The sequence below is a fragment of the Phyllobates terribilis genome, unplaced genomic scaffold (assembly GCF_046119375.1).
Source record: "Phyllobates terribilis strain yellow unplaced genomic scaffold, ASM4611937v1 Scaffold_1__5_contigs__length_1240528914, whole genome shotgun sequence".
Lineage (NCBI taxonomy): Eukaryota > Metazoa > Chordata > Amphibia > Anura > Dendrobatidae > Phyllobates > Phyllobates terribilis.
The window spans coordinates 421,928,153-421,945,689 of record NW_027362761.1 but is presented as its reverse complement, the minus strand read 5'-3'; the positions used below and the strand labels follow the sequence as shown (position 1 = coordinate 421,945,689).

The 17,537-nt window shown below is 44.2% G+C and overlaps 1 protein-coding gene across 3 annotated transcripts in view; it reads right to left on the bottom strand.

Annotated features, from left to right (window-relative positions):
* Positions 1-17,537, bottom strand: part of MCC (MCC regulator of WNT signaling pathway) — a 367,192-nt gene that overhangs the window by 194,248 nt on the left and 155,407 nt on the right. The window contains exon 1 of one of the 3 annotated variants that reach the window (XM_073677262.1): positions 12,895-13,113. The exons of the other annotated variants lie outside the window; for them this stretch is intronic. Within the exon in view, the coding sequence (XP_073533363.1) occupies positions 12,895-12,906 (12 nt within the window). The 5' untranslated portion in view covers positions 12,907-13,113. Of the gene's footprint in view, positions 1-12,894; positions 13,114-17,537 lie in introns of those variants that run through there. 3 annotated transcript variants of the gene reach the window in all.

The following is a 17,537-nucleotide window of genomic DNA, read 5'->3' as shown; positions in this document are numbered from 1 at the left end:
TACTGGAGTATCAAAAAGCACAAGGTGTGCGATACTCAGGGACATGGCCAAGGTAAGGAAGGCTGAAAAACGACCACCTTTGAACAAGAAACATAAGATAAAATGTCAAGAATGGGTCAAGAAATATCTTAAGACTGATTTTTCAAAGGTTTTATGGACTGATGAAATGAGAGTGACTCTTGATAGGCCAGATGGATGGGCCAGAGACTGGATCAATAAAGGGCAGAGAGCTCCACTCCGACTCAGACGCCAGCAAGGTGGAGGTGGGGTACTGGTATGGGCTGGTATCATCAAAGATGAACTTGTGGGACCTTTTCGGGTTGAGGATGGAGTGAAGCTCAACTCCCAGACCTACTGCCAGTTTCTGGAAGACAACTTCTTCAAGCAGTGGTACAGGAAGAAGTCGGTATCGTTCAAGAAAAACATGATTTTCATGCAGGACAATGCTCCATCACATGCATCCAACTACTCCACAGCGTGGCTGGCCAGTAAAGGTCTAAAAGAAGAAAAAATAATGACATGGCCCCCTTGTTCACTTGATCTGAACCCCATAGAGAACCTGTGGTCCATCATAAAATGTGAGATCTACAGGGAGGGAAAACAGTACACCTCTCGGAACAGTGTCTGGGAGGCTGTGGTGGCTGCTGCACGCAATGTTGATCGAAAACAGATCAAGCAACTGACAGAATCTATGGGTGGAAGGCTGTTGAGTGTCATCATAAACAAAGGTGGCTATACTGATCACTAATTTTTTGGGTTTTTGTTTTTGCATGTCAAAAATGTTTATTTCTAAATTTTGTGCACTGATATTGGTTTACCTGGTGAACAAGTGAGATGGGATTATATTTGGTTTTTATTAAGTTGCCTAATAATTCTGCACAGTAATAGTTACCTGCACAAACAGATATCCTCCTAAGATAGCCAAATCTAAAAAAAAACACTCCAACTTCCAAAAATATTAAGCTTGGATGTTTATGAGTCTTTTTGGTTGATTGAGACCATAGTTATTGATCAATAATAAAAATAATCCTCTAAAATACAACTTGCCTAATAATTCTGCACACAGTGTAGACTCCTTACTAATGAGAATTACATTAAACTGAAACGAGCATATAAAAATAATCAATTTTTCATCCAGAAAAAGGACAGTATTTCATCTGCATTGTCATCTGTATGCAATCTATGTAGCATCTGCTTTTATACACGAGCAGTTATTAAAATTTACAACAACAAATAGTTTTGTGTGAAATGCAATGTATCCGTAAAAAGCGGATGCTGTACGGTTGATCCGTATGGGATAGGATTTTTTATTTTGCGTACCCATAGACTTGAATAGGAGAGTTTCAGCTGAAACATAAAACACTAGTGTATGCTATATGCATATGAAAGAAAGACATGGACCGCACATCTTATCAGTGGGTCTCTAACTTTTTCCTAGCCTTAAAGGTGTAGAGCCGTGCGGTAATACAGTTGCAGTGACAGTGCATTAGCAGGGTGGGCAACCTTTAAGGCTATAAAAAGTTAGGGACCCACTAAGAGGTTTCCTGTGACGTGGCAGTGGGCTTCATACGGTCTGATCAGAATGTTAAACTAAGAACTTCATGTTCAGTTTTGTCAGGCTTATCCTAGCAGCATTGGATCAATGTATGATTTTTGGATGTGTGCTCCATGTCTTTTTTCTACAGCACTAGTGCATGCTATGATTTCACGGTCCACAAAAAAGAAAAAAAGATAATCTTAACAGCCCTATTGAATAACATTGGTCTGAGTGCAGTCCGTTTTTTTTTTTTCGCGGACAGAAATCGGACTGAAAACATGATTGTGTGAACCACAAGTCAGGGGCAAGGAATATCAATTATTAATATAGCGGTCTAATTCTTTCATGAGTCCTATTAATCAAATGGCACTATATTTTTGTGGCATTTTGGCTACTATGAGTATGGACCTGTCCCTGTCCTATAAGGTCCTTACATGGGGCGGTATATTAAACATTCAGGAAATACTTGCCACTAATGATGAATTCATCTCTACATAATGTCCCATCTGGAACATTTACGGCAGATTGACAGGATATGCCATAAATATCTAATAGACCTAAGTCCCATCACTGGAAACCACAAATATTGTGGGAACAGGGCTCCATTTCAAGCAGTCAGGAACGCAGAGGTGGCCCTGAATGCAAGGCTCTCTCCATTTCTATAGGAGATACTAGATACTAACCTCTTTGACCAAATGATTAGTTATTGCTAAAATAAAATATTCCAGGTTAAAATGTATGTCGGTAAATTAATTTTCCTTCCGCTGACTATATGTAAATGAAGTTGTGACTATATGACTGACTGTCTATGAAAAAATATAGTTTATGCACAGAGATCCGTGCGCTCATTTGTAAAACACGACGACCTGGTCATACAAAGAAGTGTACAATTATTGGGAAAGCCAAGGAGGGTCAGGCATCAACTTCAACTATAAGGCCATCAAACCACAGGCAAACCCACTTTCCTTCCCTTTACAGAATACTGCCTGTTAAAAAAAATGTAACGCAAAAACAGCAAGTATTGGTGAAGAATTGTATAAAGGAGCATTCATCTGTCATCTGTGTGACATATCTGTAAAAGAGTGGAAGCAAACTTATTTGCCTATTATAGCTGAACTAATATACAGATACATGGTCATTGCCCATGCTTAAAAAATACATGCAAAAAATATTTATATTATATACAAGAAGTCAGTGGCATAGGTCTCTAAAGTTTGCACAGTGTAAAATAACACAGATATATAGGCAAGTAAGTTTGCTTCCACTTTTATACAGGTATCTCCGATGACAGATGAATGCTTCTTTATACCATTATTTGCTGATTTAATAAAGATATATTCTGCTGTTTACCTATACATGCTGTTTTTTGCAGACTTTTTTTTTCAGACATATACAGTACAGACCAAAAGTTTGGACACACCTTCTCATTTAAAGATTTTTCTGTATTTTCATGACTATGAAAATTGTACATTCACACTGAAGGCATCAAAACTATGAATTAACACATGTGGAATTATATACTTAACAAAAAAGTGTGAAACAACTGAAAATATGTCTTATATTCTAGGTTCTTCAAAGTAGCCACCTTTTGCTTTGATGACTGCTTTGCACACTCTTGGCATTCTCTTGATGAGCTTCAAGAGGTAGTCACCGGAAATGGTTTTCACTTCACAGGTGTGCCCTGTCAGGTTTAATAAGTGGGATTTCTTGCCTTATAAATGGGGTTGGGACCATCAGTTGTGTTGTGCAGAAGTCAGGTGGATACACAGCTGATAGTCCTACTGAATAGACTGTTAGAATTTGTATTATGGCAAGAAAAAAGCAGCTAAGTAAAGAAAAACGAGTAGCCATCATTACTTTAACCCCTTAACAACATTTGCCGTACTAATACGCGTCTGTGCCCTGGGACTTAAGAGCCAGACCCGTATTAGTACGTCATATCTTTAATGCGGCACCCGGTGACAGCATTAAAGTTACGGTGCCATCCTACCTCCTGTTAGATGGCGTCATCATCCCGGGGGCTGTCGCCGCCCCCCCGCACCAGCGATCGCTGTGATTGGCTGTTCAAATCTGAACAGCCAATCACAGCATTTCTCATTGTTTCCGGCAATGTGATTGCCGGAAACAGTGATCTGCAGCCTAGGATCGGTGCTCCTATGAGCACCGATCCTAGGATGTTGATAGGACACCCCAGCCCTGGCCCCGGACTGCTATGATCGGTGCGATCGCCGATCACATCGATCGCACCGATCGTAGCGCGACCGCGCGGTGACAGGGCGGTCATGGGGTGGTGACCGGCTTGTGACCTGCCTGTCACCGCCCCATGACCCCCTGTAATGTGATTCAAGCCCCCAGACTGCTCTGATTGGAGCGATCGATGATGACATTGATCGCTCCAATCAGAGTACCTGAATACAGGTGACCGGCGGTCACAAGGAAATGTCACCTCTCTGTAACCCCCTGTGGTGCGTGCTCTGCTCCAGCCATATCTGATTGGTGCAATCAGTGTCACCAATCAGATGGCTGGGGCACAACATGCACCACAGGGGGTCACAGAGGGGTGACACCACCCTGTGACCGCCTGGTCACCTGTATTCAGGTACTCTGATTGGAGCGATCAATGTCATCAATGATTGCTCCAATCAGATTACCTCCACCTGTCACCACCCCATCATCACCCTGTGACCGCCCTGCAGACCCTCACATTTGGTGAGGATTTCTACAGAGCGATCACATCTGATGTGTCTGTGCTGGGCCTTGTAGTGCCACAGAATATTCTGTGACACCACAAGACCATCTTCTCACTGTTCCAGTCGCTGCTGCTGCTGCTGCTCCTGGATCTTCTGTTCCAGCGTCCTGGATCTTGTGCTCCAGCTCCTGGATCTTCTGCTCCTGACCTGCTGTGGTTCCTGCTCCAGAGCCTGCTGCTGATCCTGCAGAGAAGACTTTGGTAAGTCTGTTCTCCCCTCATCCACCCCAATCCCCCCTCCCCCCTCTTTTTACCCCCGTAACCTTTTTTTCTGCATCCTGCAGCGGTCTCCAGCTCTGGTCCGAGTCTCCAGCTCCACTCCCGGTCACCAGCGCCGGGCTCCCGGTCACCAGCGCCGGGCTCCCGGTCTCCTGCTCTGGGTCTTCTGTTCCAGTCCTGCTGACCCTTTGGTAAGTCCATCTCTGATCTCCCCTCATCCACCCCAATCCCCCTCTTCCCACTTCCCTGTCTTTTTACCCCTCTTCCCACTCCCCTGTCTTTTTACCCCCGTTCCCACCCCAATCTGCCTCACCCCAGTGTCCCTGTTAATTCTTTTGCTTCTGATCTCCAGCTCCAGTACCGGTCTCCTGCTCCGGGCTCCTGGTCTCCTGCGCCGGGCTCCTGGTCTCCTGCACCGGGCTCCTGCTCTGGGTCTTCTATTCCAGTCCTGCTGACCCTTTGGTAAGTCTATCTCTGATCTCCCCTCATCCACCCCAATCCCCCTCTTCCCACTCCCCTGTCTTTTTACCCCTCTTCCCACTCCCCTGTCTTTTTACCCCCCTTCCCACCCCAATCCGCCTCACCCCAGTGTCCCTGTTAATTCTTTTGCTTCTGATCTCCAGCTCCAGTACCGGTCTCCTGCTCCGGGCTCCTGCGCCGGGCTCCCGGTCACCAGCTTCGGGCTCCTGGTCACCAGCGCCGGGCTCCCGGTCTCCTACACCGGGCTCCCGGTCTCCTGCTCTGGGTCTTCTGCTCCAGTCCTGCTGACCCTTTGGTAAGTCCATCTCTGATCTCTCCTCATCCACCCCAATCCCCCTCTTCCCACTCCCCTGTCTTTTTACCCCCCTTCCCACCCCAATCCGCCTCACCCCAGTGTCCCTGTTAATTCTTTTGCTTCTGATCTCCAGCTCCAGTACCGGTCTCCTGCTCCGGGTTCCCGGTCTCCTGCACCGGGTTCCCGGTCTCCCTGCTCCGGGCTCCCGTCTTCCAGCGCCGGGCTCCCGGTCACCAGTGCCGGGCTCCCGGTCACCAGCGCCAGTCTCCTGCTCCGGGCTCCCGTCTTCCTGCTCCGGGCTCCCGGTCACCAGCGCCGGGCTCCCGGTCACCAGCGCCGGGCTCCCGGTCACCAGCGCCGGGCTCCCGGTCCTGAAAGAAGAACAGAGGGGACTTTGGTAAGTAATCTGATCTCCCCTCATCCAACCCAATTCCCCTCTTCCCACTCCCCACACATTTGTGCGCACATCCAGCAGCCGCCGAGTATTGATCGGTGGCATAGTTCACCAATCCACACTCGTGCTCGCTGTTTGCACCACATACAGTATTTCCTTTTTCCACACACTCTAAATAAAGTACTGACACACACACTCTCAAAGTATTGACACACACGCACCACATACATAACAAACAATGTCCGGCTCATCCCAAACTCAGTATTCAGCGGAGGAGGCATACGCTATTCTTGCCTCCGACACTGACAGTGAGGGTGAGGATCCCACATTTCTTTATTTTTCCGACTCCTCGTCGTCTTCCTCCTTCTCTTCTTCCTCCTTCTCTTCTTCCTCCTCTTCCTCAGGTTCTGCTGGCCCGCCCCGCCGTCGTCGCAGGAGAGATGTTCCAGCGCCCCCCACTACTGAGCCTATATGGACTTCGCCCCCCGAAAATTATGAGCCGCTGATTCCTGATTTCGTAGCGGAATCAGGAATCAAGTTTGACACCACCGGCCTCACAGAAATAGACTTTTTCAAAGTCTTTTTCTCTGAGGATTTTATAAACCTCATGGTGGGCCAAACTAATTTATACGCTCATCAATTTTTAGAACAAAACCCCTCTTCATCATTTTCTAACTGGTCTCCTGTAGACGCAGTAGAAATGATGAAGTTTTGGGGCCTGGTCCTTCTTATGGGGATCTTGAAGAAGCCCGAGCTTCGGCAATACTGGAGTGTTGACGTTTTGTATAACACTCCAGTGTTCCGAATGGTCATGCCCCGGACACGTTTTCAGGCCATCTACAAGTTCTTGCATTACCAAGATAATGCAAGGTGTCCTGCACGCGATGACCCGAACTTTGATCGTCTTTTCAAAGTTCGGCCGGTCATCGAACACTTCAACAACAAGTTTGGTGAAGTGTACGTGCCCCAAAGGGACATCTGTGTGGATGAGTCCTTAATTTCTTTTAAGGGGCGGCTTGGAGTCCGGCAGTACCTGCCCAGTAAGAGGGCAAGGTATGGGATCAAGCTGTATAAACTTTGTGAGAGTACCTCAGGATACACTCACAAGTTTAGAGTTTATGAAGGGAAGGACTCCCGGATTGAACCCCCTGAATGCCCCCCTGTTCTGGGAGTGAGTGGGAAAATTGTGTGGGACTTGGTGCACCCACTGCTTGATAAAGGTTATCACCTCTACGTGGATAACTTTTATACAAGTATCCCGCTCTTCCAGTCCCTCTCTGCGCGACGTACCGCAGCCTGCGGTACTGTCCGCAAAATTCAGAAAGGCCTCCCAAAGACGCTAATTGGGCAGCTGCTCAAAAGGGGTGAGAGCAGAGCCCAATGTAGCGACCACCTGTTGATGGTCAAGTACAAGGACAAAAGGGATGTCCTTTTCTTGACCACCATACATGGTGATGGCAGCACACTCAGCACTGTACGAGGTTCCACTACACAGGTCGTCAAACCAGACTGTGTAGTGGGGTACAACAAGTACATGGGGGGAGTTGATCTCTCTGATCAAGTCCTCCAGCCATACAGTGCTTTGAGAAAGGCCAGAGTGTGGTACAAGAAGCTGGCCGTGCACATTGTACAGATGGCAATGCACAACGCTTTCCTTCTGTCACGATGTGCTGGCCAGACTTCTGCGTCGCATCTTCAGTTTCAGGAAACAGTTATCAAGGCCCTGATATTTGGCAGCGGTGACAGAGCGGGCCCAAGTACTTCTGGAATTGAAGGACCAAGAATTGTACCAGGCCAGCATTTCCCAGGGCAGATCCCTCACAGCGGAAAAAAAGGAAAGTCGCAAAAGAGGTGCCGAGTGTGTTACCGAAGGGGAATACGCAAGGACACCATTTACCAATGTGACACCTGCCCCGACAAACCTGGCCTGTGTATGAAACACTGCTTCAAAAGGTACCATACTTCGATGGACTATTGAATTAATTTCTGACGTATGACAACCTGACGAACACTGCACAGCTGACGTAGTGTTCGTCAGGTTGTCATACGTCAGTTGTGTAGTGTTCGTCAGATTGTCCTACACAACTGATGTATAACACTACATTACAAAATTCAAAAATCAACTAACACTACCAAAAAGGGGGCACTTGTTAGGCATTTCACTGTTTAGGTACATCAAGGGCTCTGAGAACATGACATGACGCCAGCAGACCATTCCATAAAGTCTGCATTCAAAAGTGTCACTCCTTCCCTTCCGAGCCCTTACATGCGCCCAAACAGTAGTTTTTTCCAACACATGGGGTATATGAGTACTCAGGAGAAATTGCACAACAACTTATGGGGTGCAATTTCTCCTGGTACCCTTGTGAAAATATTTTTTTTGCATTTTTGTGGAAAAAATGTTTTTTTTTTATTTTCACAAGTCAACATTATGATTTTCTATGAGGCACCTGGGGGTTCAATGGGCTCACCACACATCTATATAAGTTCCCTGGGGGATCTAGTTTCCAAAATGGGGTCACTTGTGGGGGAGCTCCAATGTTTGGGCACACAGGGGCTCTCTAAACCCAACATGGTGTCCGCTAACAATTTGAGCCGACAATTTGTTAGCAGACACCATGTTGCATTTGGAGTGTCCCTGTGTGCCCAAACATTGGAGCTCCCCCACAAGTGACCCCATTTTGGAAACTAGACCCCCCAAGGCACCTATCTAGATGCATAGTGAGCAGTTGCAACCCCCAGGTGCTTCACAAATTGATTCGTAAAAATGAAAAAGTGAAAAAAAAAACACTTTTTCATTGTTACGAATCAATTTGTGAAGCACCTGGGGGTTCCAACTGCTCACTATGCATCTAGATAGGTGCCTTGGGGGGTCTAGTTTCCAAAATGGGGTCACTTGTGGGGGAGCTCCAATGTTTGGGCACAAAGGGGCTCTCTAAATGCAACATGGTGTCCGCTAACAATTTGAGCCGATTTTCCATTCAATTTGTTAGCAGACACCATGTTGCATTTGGAGTGTCCCTGTGTGCCCAAACATTGGAGCTCCCCCACAAGTGACCCCATTTTGGAAACTAGACCCCCCAAGGCACCTGTCTAGATGCATAGTGAGCAGTTGCAACCCCCAGGTGCTTCACAAATTGGTTCGTAAAAATGAAAAAGTGAAAAAAAAACACTTTTTCATTGTTACGAATCAATTTGTGAAGCACCTGGGGGTTCCAACTGCTCACTATGCATCTAGATAGGTGCCTTGGGGGGTCTAGTTTCCAAAATGGGGAAACCTGTGGGGGAGCTCCAATGTTTGGGCACACAGGGACACTCCAAATGCAACATGGTGTCTGCTAACAAATTGAATGGAAAATCGGCTCAAATTGTTAGCGGACACCATGTTGCATTTAGAGAGCCCCTTTGTGCCCAAACATTGGAGCTCCCCAACAAGTGACCCCATTTTGGAAACTAGACCCCCCAAGGCAGCTATCTAGATGCATAGTGAGCAGTTGGAACCCCCAGGTGCTTCACAAATTGATTCGTAACAATGAAAAAGTGTTTTTTTTTTTCACTTTTTCATTTTTACGAATCAATTTGTGAAGCACCTGGGGGTTGTAACTGCTCACTATGCATCTAGATAGGTGCCTTGGGGGGTCTAGTTTCCAAAATGGGGTCACTTGTGGGGGAGCTCCAATGTTTGGGCACACAGGGGCTCTCTAAACGCAACATGGTGTCCGCTAATTATTCAAGCAAATTTTACAATCAAAAAGTCAAATGGCGCTCCTTCCCTTCCGAGCCCTACAGTGCGCCCAAACAGTGTTTTTTCCCCAAATATTGGGTATCTGCGTGCCCAGGGGAAATTGCACAACAAATTTTGCGGTCCATTTTTTCTTGTTACCCCTGTGAAAATAAAAAAAATTGGGTCTAAAGTAACATTTTTGTGAAAAAAGTTAAATGTTCATTTTTTTCTTCCACATTCAAAAAATTCCTATGAAGCACCTGAAGGGTTAATAAAGTTCTTGAATGTGGTTTTGAGCACCTTGAGGGGTGCAGTTTTTAGAATGGTGTCACTTTTGGGTATTTTCTGTCATAAAGACCTCTCAAAGTGACTTCAAATGTGATGTGGTCCCTAAAAAAATGGTTTTGTAAATTTGTTGGAAAAATGAGAAATCGCTGGTCAACTTTTAACCCTTATAGCTCCCTAACAAAAAAAAATTTTGGTTCCAAAATTGTGCTGATGTAAAGTAGACATGTGGGAAATGTTATTTATTAACTCTTTTGTGTGACATATCGCTCTGATTTCAGGGCTTAAAAATTCAAATTTTGAAAATTGCAAAATTTTCAAAATTTTCGCCAAATTTCCGTTTTTTTTCACAAATAAACGCAAGTGATATCGAAGAAATTTTTCCACAATCATGAAGTACAATATGTCACGAAAAAACAATCTCAGAATCAGGGGGATCCGTTGAAGCGTTCCAGAGTAATTACCTCATAAAGTGACAGTGGTCAGAATTGTAAAAATTGGCCCGGTCATTAACGTGCAAACCACCCGCGGGGCTTAAGGGGTTAAGAAATGAAGGTCAGTCAGTGCGAAAAATTGGGAAAACTTTGAAAGTGTCCCCAAGTGCAGTTGCAAAAACCATCAAGCTCTACAAAGAAACTGGCTCACATGAGGACCGCCCCAGGAAAGGAAGACCAAGAGTCACCTCTGCTTCTGAGGATAAGTTTATCCGAGTCACCAGCCTCAGAAATCGCAAATTAACAGCAGCTCAGATTAAAGACCAGGTCAATGCCACACAGAGTTCTAGCAGCAGACACATCTCTACAACAACTGTTAAGAGAAGACTTTGTGCAGCAGGCCTTCATGGTAAAATAGCTGCTAGGAAACCACTGCTAAGGACAGACAACAAGCAGAAGAGACTTGTTTGGGCTAAAGAACACAAGGAATTGACATTAGACCCAGTGGAAATCTGTGCTTTGGTCTGATGAGTCCAAATTTGAGATCTTTGGTTCCAACCACCGTGTCTTTGTTTGACGCAGAAAAGGTGAATGGATGGACTCTACATGCCTGGTTCCCACCGTGAAGCATGGAGGAGGAGGTGTGATGGTGTGGGGGTGCTTTGCTGGTGACACTGTTGGGGATTTATTCAAAATTGAAGGCATACTGAACCAGCATGGCTACCACAGCATCTTGCAGCGGCATGCTATTCCATCCGGTTTGTGTTTATTTGGACCATCATTTATTTGTCAACAGGACAATGACCTCAAACACACCTCCAGGCTGTGTAAGGGTTATTTGACCAAGAAGGAGAGTGATGGGGTGCTACTCCAGATGACCTGGCCTCCACAGTCACCAGACCTGAACCCAATTGCGATAGTTTGGGGTGAGCTGGACCGCAGAGTGAAGGCTAAAGGGCCAACAAGTGCTAAGCATCTCTGGGAACTCCTTCAAGATTGTTGGAAGACCATTTCCAGTGACTACCTCTTGAGGCTCATCAAGAGAATGCCAAGAGTGTGCAAAGCAGTCATCAAAGCAAAAGGTGGCTACTTTGAAGAACCTAGAATATAAGACATATTTTCAGTTGTTTCACACTTTTTTGTTAAGTATATAATTCCACATGTGTTAATTCATAGTTTTGATGCCTTCAGTGTGAATGTACAATTTTCATAGTCATGAAAATACAGAAAAATCTTTAAATGAGAAGGTGTGTCCAAACTTTTGGTCTGCACTGTATATCAAAACTTAGAAACAGTCATTGCCCAAGTTTATAAAAAATGAAGAAAAAAAGTGTACGATGTGTCTGATAATTACCCCCAAAATGTATGGCAAAATGACACTAATGTACGATCACTTCACCAGACATGGTAATGAGCCATTGCGTAACAGCATTTCCATAGATCATTCAATGAATAAGTGGATCAAGTAAAGTACTGACCGATACTATATGCTGTTCTATTAGCCCACATTCACACACAGCAGTCGTACTGCGGCACAAGACCACAATAGCCCAGTGCCGCTTCAGTCTTTTCAGCGTTTCGCTGTGAATTCTCCTAATCGCAAGACCACGTGACCAATCCTAATGGCCCCTGTAGTTTTGCAGATGAAACTGCAGTTTCCCCGAAAGATTAAGTACTTGTGCAGGGAAACGGTAAAATACATCAGCGGCACAGGGCAGCTGCGGACTTCAGCCACAACTTGACCGCTGAGTGTGAATGCAGCCTAAACAGTTACATGATGGATGAATATGAGCCCAACATACAGTCAGCGTAGGAGGGAGCCATAGTGAAGTAAACTCCACTATGTGAATCCGCCCAAGAGCGCCCCCCATTGGAGAAGGTCAACATTTGTTTTTAATACAAACTGAAGGATAGAAATGCAATAAAAAGATGTCTGCACCTCATCAAGAATACTCTGAAGCCAAAGACAAGGGAGCATGGTTGTAAAAAGTCACAGGTGCCGACTCCTATTTCTTGCTGATCTAGTAACCACTGTGCCCTCAGGTCAAAATGGTTTGTTGGCAGCAGAGGACACAGGGGCCATTTGTGATGCACTGACCTGCAGGACCCTTCTTCCTACTACTGGATTTCCCAGGCAGACTATAAATCACTGTTACGACACAACACATGTAATTTTATCAAGTATATAGTGCAGGAGAACAAAACCGTTCTAAACTTCAGGAATATAGCAAAATAAATACCACTTTGTAGAAGGAATAACTATTGGAGAGGGGCCACAAACCCCCATTCACACAGGGCAGTTGGATACCTGGTAACGTTGAGCCCATGGATATTTAACCTTAGAATTTACTATCCCTCAAAGAAAATCAGATAATAACAATATCACTGGATTTTCGCTATGTAGCATTATACTATTAGCAGTATATTACAGATTCATTTTCGGCAGATTAATAAGTGGGATCACTAGTCACACAAGTCTATAAATCACTCACTACGTGTTACTGTAATATGACTATATCTTATTAATAATGCATACGATACTTCATAAACTAGGTATCTTGCCAACTTTGGAATTTTCTGCAGCATTTTATCGACCTGAAGCATAATAAAGAGTTAAAGACCACAATGCTCATGGCATGGGCTCTGCTCTACAGGGGGCTCATCATGGCAACGTCCCATGGCTGTGAATATGCCATGGATGACTAGTGGTGGTCTCCCTTACAATCTGCAGACCCGGATATGAGATTTCACACTTCTACTTATTAGTCTACACTTACCTTGGGCTTCATGTAGGTCTGAATACGTCCTTAAATGAGGAAAAGCTTTCCTAAGTCCATACAGTAACGTGAATCACCCCGACACGGTAACGCTTTAGTAGGGGTGAGAAGAAAGAACTTTCTCAGTCGCCTCCCTCCACTGTACACTTTAGTTTGTGTGAAGCAATCAGTCTCCGACACCCTACAGCCAACTTCCTAAAAGGAAATCTGAGACGTCCCACCCTGAATCTTCGTAATCACAACCTATCCAAATGAAGAACAACCAGGCATTGGGGCATAGCACACACAATGGGGATCTGCCCTGGGACATGAGCCTCAGTCACAGGCTTGTCTCTATCCTGGTAAGAAAAGGTGACAGCTGCTCCAGGGAATGGAGGCACACTGTGCACATTATTACCAGCAAGAAATGTAAACTAAAGGGAAAACCAATTACTACCAAACCTAACAGCATAACATAAATACTCTCAACAAATTAAAATAAAACAGTCATCCTTTTTTTTTTTTTACATTATCTTCTTCATGGTCTATAAGGCTCCAGGGGGAGATTCTGTATACATTATGAGAGGTTTATTAAGACTAGTGCAAGGGAAAGGTGGAAGCATTATGTAAAGTATCCACTCCTATCATAGAGTACATTCTCCAAGACCCCTGACTGGTTTCAGGGGGTTGTCTCATCTGAAATGGGTAAAACTTACAATAGTAAGAACAAACAACTTGGCAGTTTACGTCTTATTAAAGTCCTCTCCATTCACAAGAAGAGAGGGATTTTTAATTCGATTGTGAGTTGCCAATTGTCTGGGTAACCAGCCACCTCTCCAGTCACTTCAGAGTTGGTCGGATTTCCAGACAAGGAGCATGCGCTTGCAAGCTCTTTGTTTTACAATTTGCAAGCACTGCTGTGAAGAGGACAAGCTCACTGGATCTGGCCAGCTTCAGTGCCCTTAACCCCTTCAATGCTGCAGAGGCAAAGCTGGGAGAGCGCAGAGTTTGGGATAGCAGCTCAGCCTTCTTGACATCCTGAAAAGCCAGTTATTAAGAGCGCACTGCAATCCCTGGCAAGCAGGAAAGCAGGGGAGCAGTGCGCTCCTGAAGAAAGAAGATGCAAAACCCCCTTTATATTAGCTAACGCTCTACTTTTCTTATACACAGTTCAGGTAAAGCTCTCCCAATGCACACGCACCCTCTACCAGAAGTTACAAGTATTAAAAGGGTTAGTTGTATTTAACTCATTTTAATCACATTGTTTATTTCACAGGTGGAAATGGGCATTCAACCAGCTTTAAATAACCACAAGGGTTTATGTCCATTTTATAAGTATGATGAGTGTGAGATCCACAGTTACACATTCAGTTTAGTGTCGACTATCGTAGAGCTGAACTCCTCTTCTTCACTACTTATATTACAGGACTGAAAAACCTGGCCAAACGTCAACTACACAGAGGAAAACTGAAAAAAATAAAAAGCCTTCACAATAGGAACTCCGGACAAAGCAGTATGCCTGGCATTTCCCCGTTTACTTCCCTCTTCCTCAGCTCTAAAGAAGAATGTCATGTGGTGGAAAAAGCGTTTTAGTAACAGATTAATCTGGAAGACAAAGTGACCACACTCAAGTAGTTCTCATCAAGCAGAAATGCCCCAGATTTATCGCTCAGTCCATTATCCACGGCCATAAAGAGCTTTCAGCAATGCAGCAGCATGTGACAGCGCTATTCCACTCTTCTCACTCCTGTACCTATATAGCGTCAATGTTACACGCCACACCTGGAGGCACAGGACAAAGTGGGGCACGTCTCTCAAAATAGGGCAAAGCTAGTGCCGGTATCTGCAGCATTTGTAACACACACTGCATCTTATATATAATATACTCCATTATTAATGCTGAAAATTCTATGCAAAGAGAACATACAAAGCATCTGCAAATGACACCCTGGGTCATATGGCAGTGCAGGAGCTCAGCACTACAAGAGAGCAACCATCCAGCCATCATACTTTGCCCCCAGGTGTACGGCCATTATAGCATTTTCATATTCGAGTATATAGAAGTAAGACAGAGTACATGCACAGTCTGTATGAAGACGTATGGAGATCCTGTGGATCGGTTCTATGAAGTCAGAAGCATCTCCATTCAGGACAAACTATACTGTTCAAAGAGTCAGCGTAGGGTAAATACACATTCACAAACTGCCAAAAGGCACATAATCCCTAAGTAAAGACTATTAAAATGTAACTTTTATTTACACTATTTAAGAGGAATATAAATTTTAAAATCCACACAGTCTGTATGTGGTATAGGGGATGACATTAACCTCCATTTTATTTGTATTCACCACTCTATGAGATATCCTCCAATTTTATACCAGTCTTTATACTACAGATGTAGCTCAGTGTGGCCGCGGACCTACACTAACCTATGCTACTATTTTCATTCCGTATGCACATTCCAGACTGATGCAACCAAAACGCAATCCTAAGCCTCCCCAACATGTTTCACCAGACAACTGGCATCATCAGGGGATTGAGGCTATCAATACCTCCATACACGAAAAGGACTCTCTATGAGGTCATGTTTTGTCGGATACATAAAGAATTCGTCAGAAAAAAAAAACCTCTGTATACAAATTAGTTCTCTCCCAGAAGGAATAGGTGGCACGAAAGAGGCAGTTTTTTTTCTGTGAAAGAGCCAATTTGTGTACTTTTGCAAAGGAGCATTATCCCCCAGAGCTAGGCATCTGTACAAAATCAGGGGCATAGAAGATAAAAGCAGACGCCCCCAATAAAAGTATCAGCACCTATTATGGATTGTAAAAGCTCTCAGGATGTTAGGAGCTGTAGTACGCAGTATGCACAGTATGTGATGTGTACAGGGCGTCCTACATATTAGAGCACTTGCAGCATTGTGAGTGTCCCGCCTGCACTACAAGCACGGTATGCCGGCATAATACATTATAGTGTAAGTGGCTTTTGCTGACACCAGTAATTCCTGAAATCACCCATTAGCATGGCGGTATTCTGGATGGGGCCTGGTTTCATGTTCATGATCACACCAGCAGCTTATTACGGGAACTGGGAGAAGTTAACCACTCGTGTAACTGTCTACTGTATCGCTTTCAGTAAATATGCCAGATAACATTACATATAGGAATTCCCTGACTTCTACATTACCTCAACAAATATTTCTTTTCATAAGTGAGTATTAAAAATAAATCACTGCGCCACAGTTTTTCATCTGCCTTACCCATGCTCCTAAGCTAGGACATTTGTATATAAATATAACCTCTATTAGTACACCCCAAAATAAATACAGACCCCATAAACAAATATATATGCATGAATATATGCAAAATACCTTCAATATTAAATTCAAGTTTGTAAAATAAATAGACATTAAATTAGCTTAATAAATACAGATCCCAGGGCAGATATCCCAAATAAAACCCCAATAAATACAGACAGTAAGCGTCCATTTCCAGATCCCATATGCAAACTCACACAACTCACACATCCCCTTTTTAGATCTCACACCACAGATTCAGATACTTCACCCATGCGCTTCCTACCACTCCTCGGTGTCACCGCCGAACATGACCTGATGTGGGAATGGGTCCTTGGAAGCGCACGAAATGTGAGCGTGTTGGGGAATTAGGCCATTAACAATAAGCAATTTACAATCAATTCCTAATACGGCTGAAAGCCAACAGCTCTGTGGGGCCGCTGAACAAATGCTCATTTCTTAATTGTGAGACTCAAATATCCATTCATTGTTCAATTGGTAGCAATATTTATTGATTTTCTCCCCATGAAATAATAAATGAATGTGTTGAGAGGAACCTCCAAAATTTTGGAACAATGGGTTATGGCATAAACGGGTCTTGTAATATACAACAAAAGGTTATTTTAACTTTTTATAGGGGATGTCTGGGATGATTTACTTATTCATAAAAACTTCTTGAAGAATAAGAGCTTCGAAATTCAATGTTAATTAAAAATGTCTCCCCTCCTTATGGTGAGCTGAGTCCTGCTACATGTACAGGATTTTTATACTTGACACCACTTTAGGACACATTTCCACCACCACAGCAGAGGGAAGCTGATGTGAGAACGTAGCCCATAGTTTGCTATGGGATCACACACAGTCACCTGGTACATCAGCTTTTGCGCAGGGACCTTCAATAAGACGGATCAGTCAATGAATCCTTGCATTTTTCACTTTGACTCGCAATTTTTGCAGTAGAAACTGCTGAAAAACAGATGACAATTGACACAAATTTGACATCAGTTGTCAATTGAAGAACAAGAAAACTGATGTAGACGGCATGAGCCGCTGAGCTCAGTGATGGGCTTCAGCGGTGTAGACAAAGTCACCACTGCAGCCAATACACAATCACCAGAGTAGCTGTGGAGACACATCGCTAGACTCGAGTAAGGAGAGTACTGGCTGATTTTGGCATTTTTATCACAGATCGCATTATTTTTTACAAAAAGATGAAAATTCTTTAACTGTCTTTGCAAAGTTTCTGACACACGAACATTTGCATTAAGAGGCTTTCTCCTGCCGCTCCTCCTAGAGTGGGCATTAACGCTTACTTTGTTCTCTATCTGATATTTTATGCAACCTTTATCGATGACTGGTGGGTATAAATAAC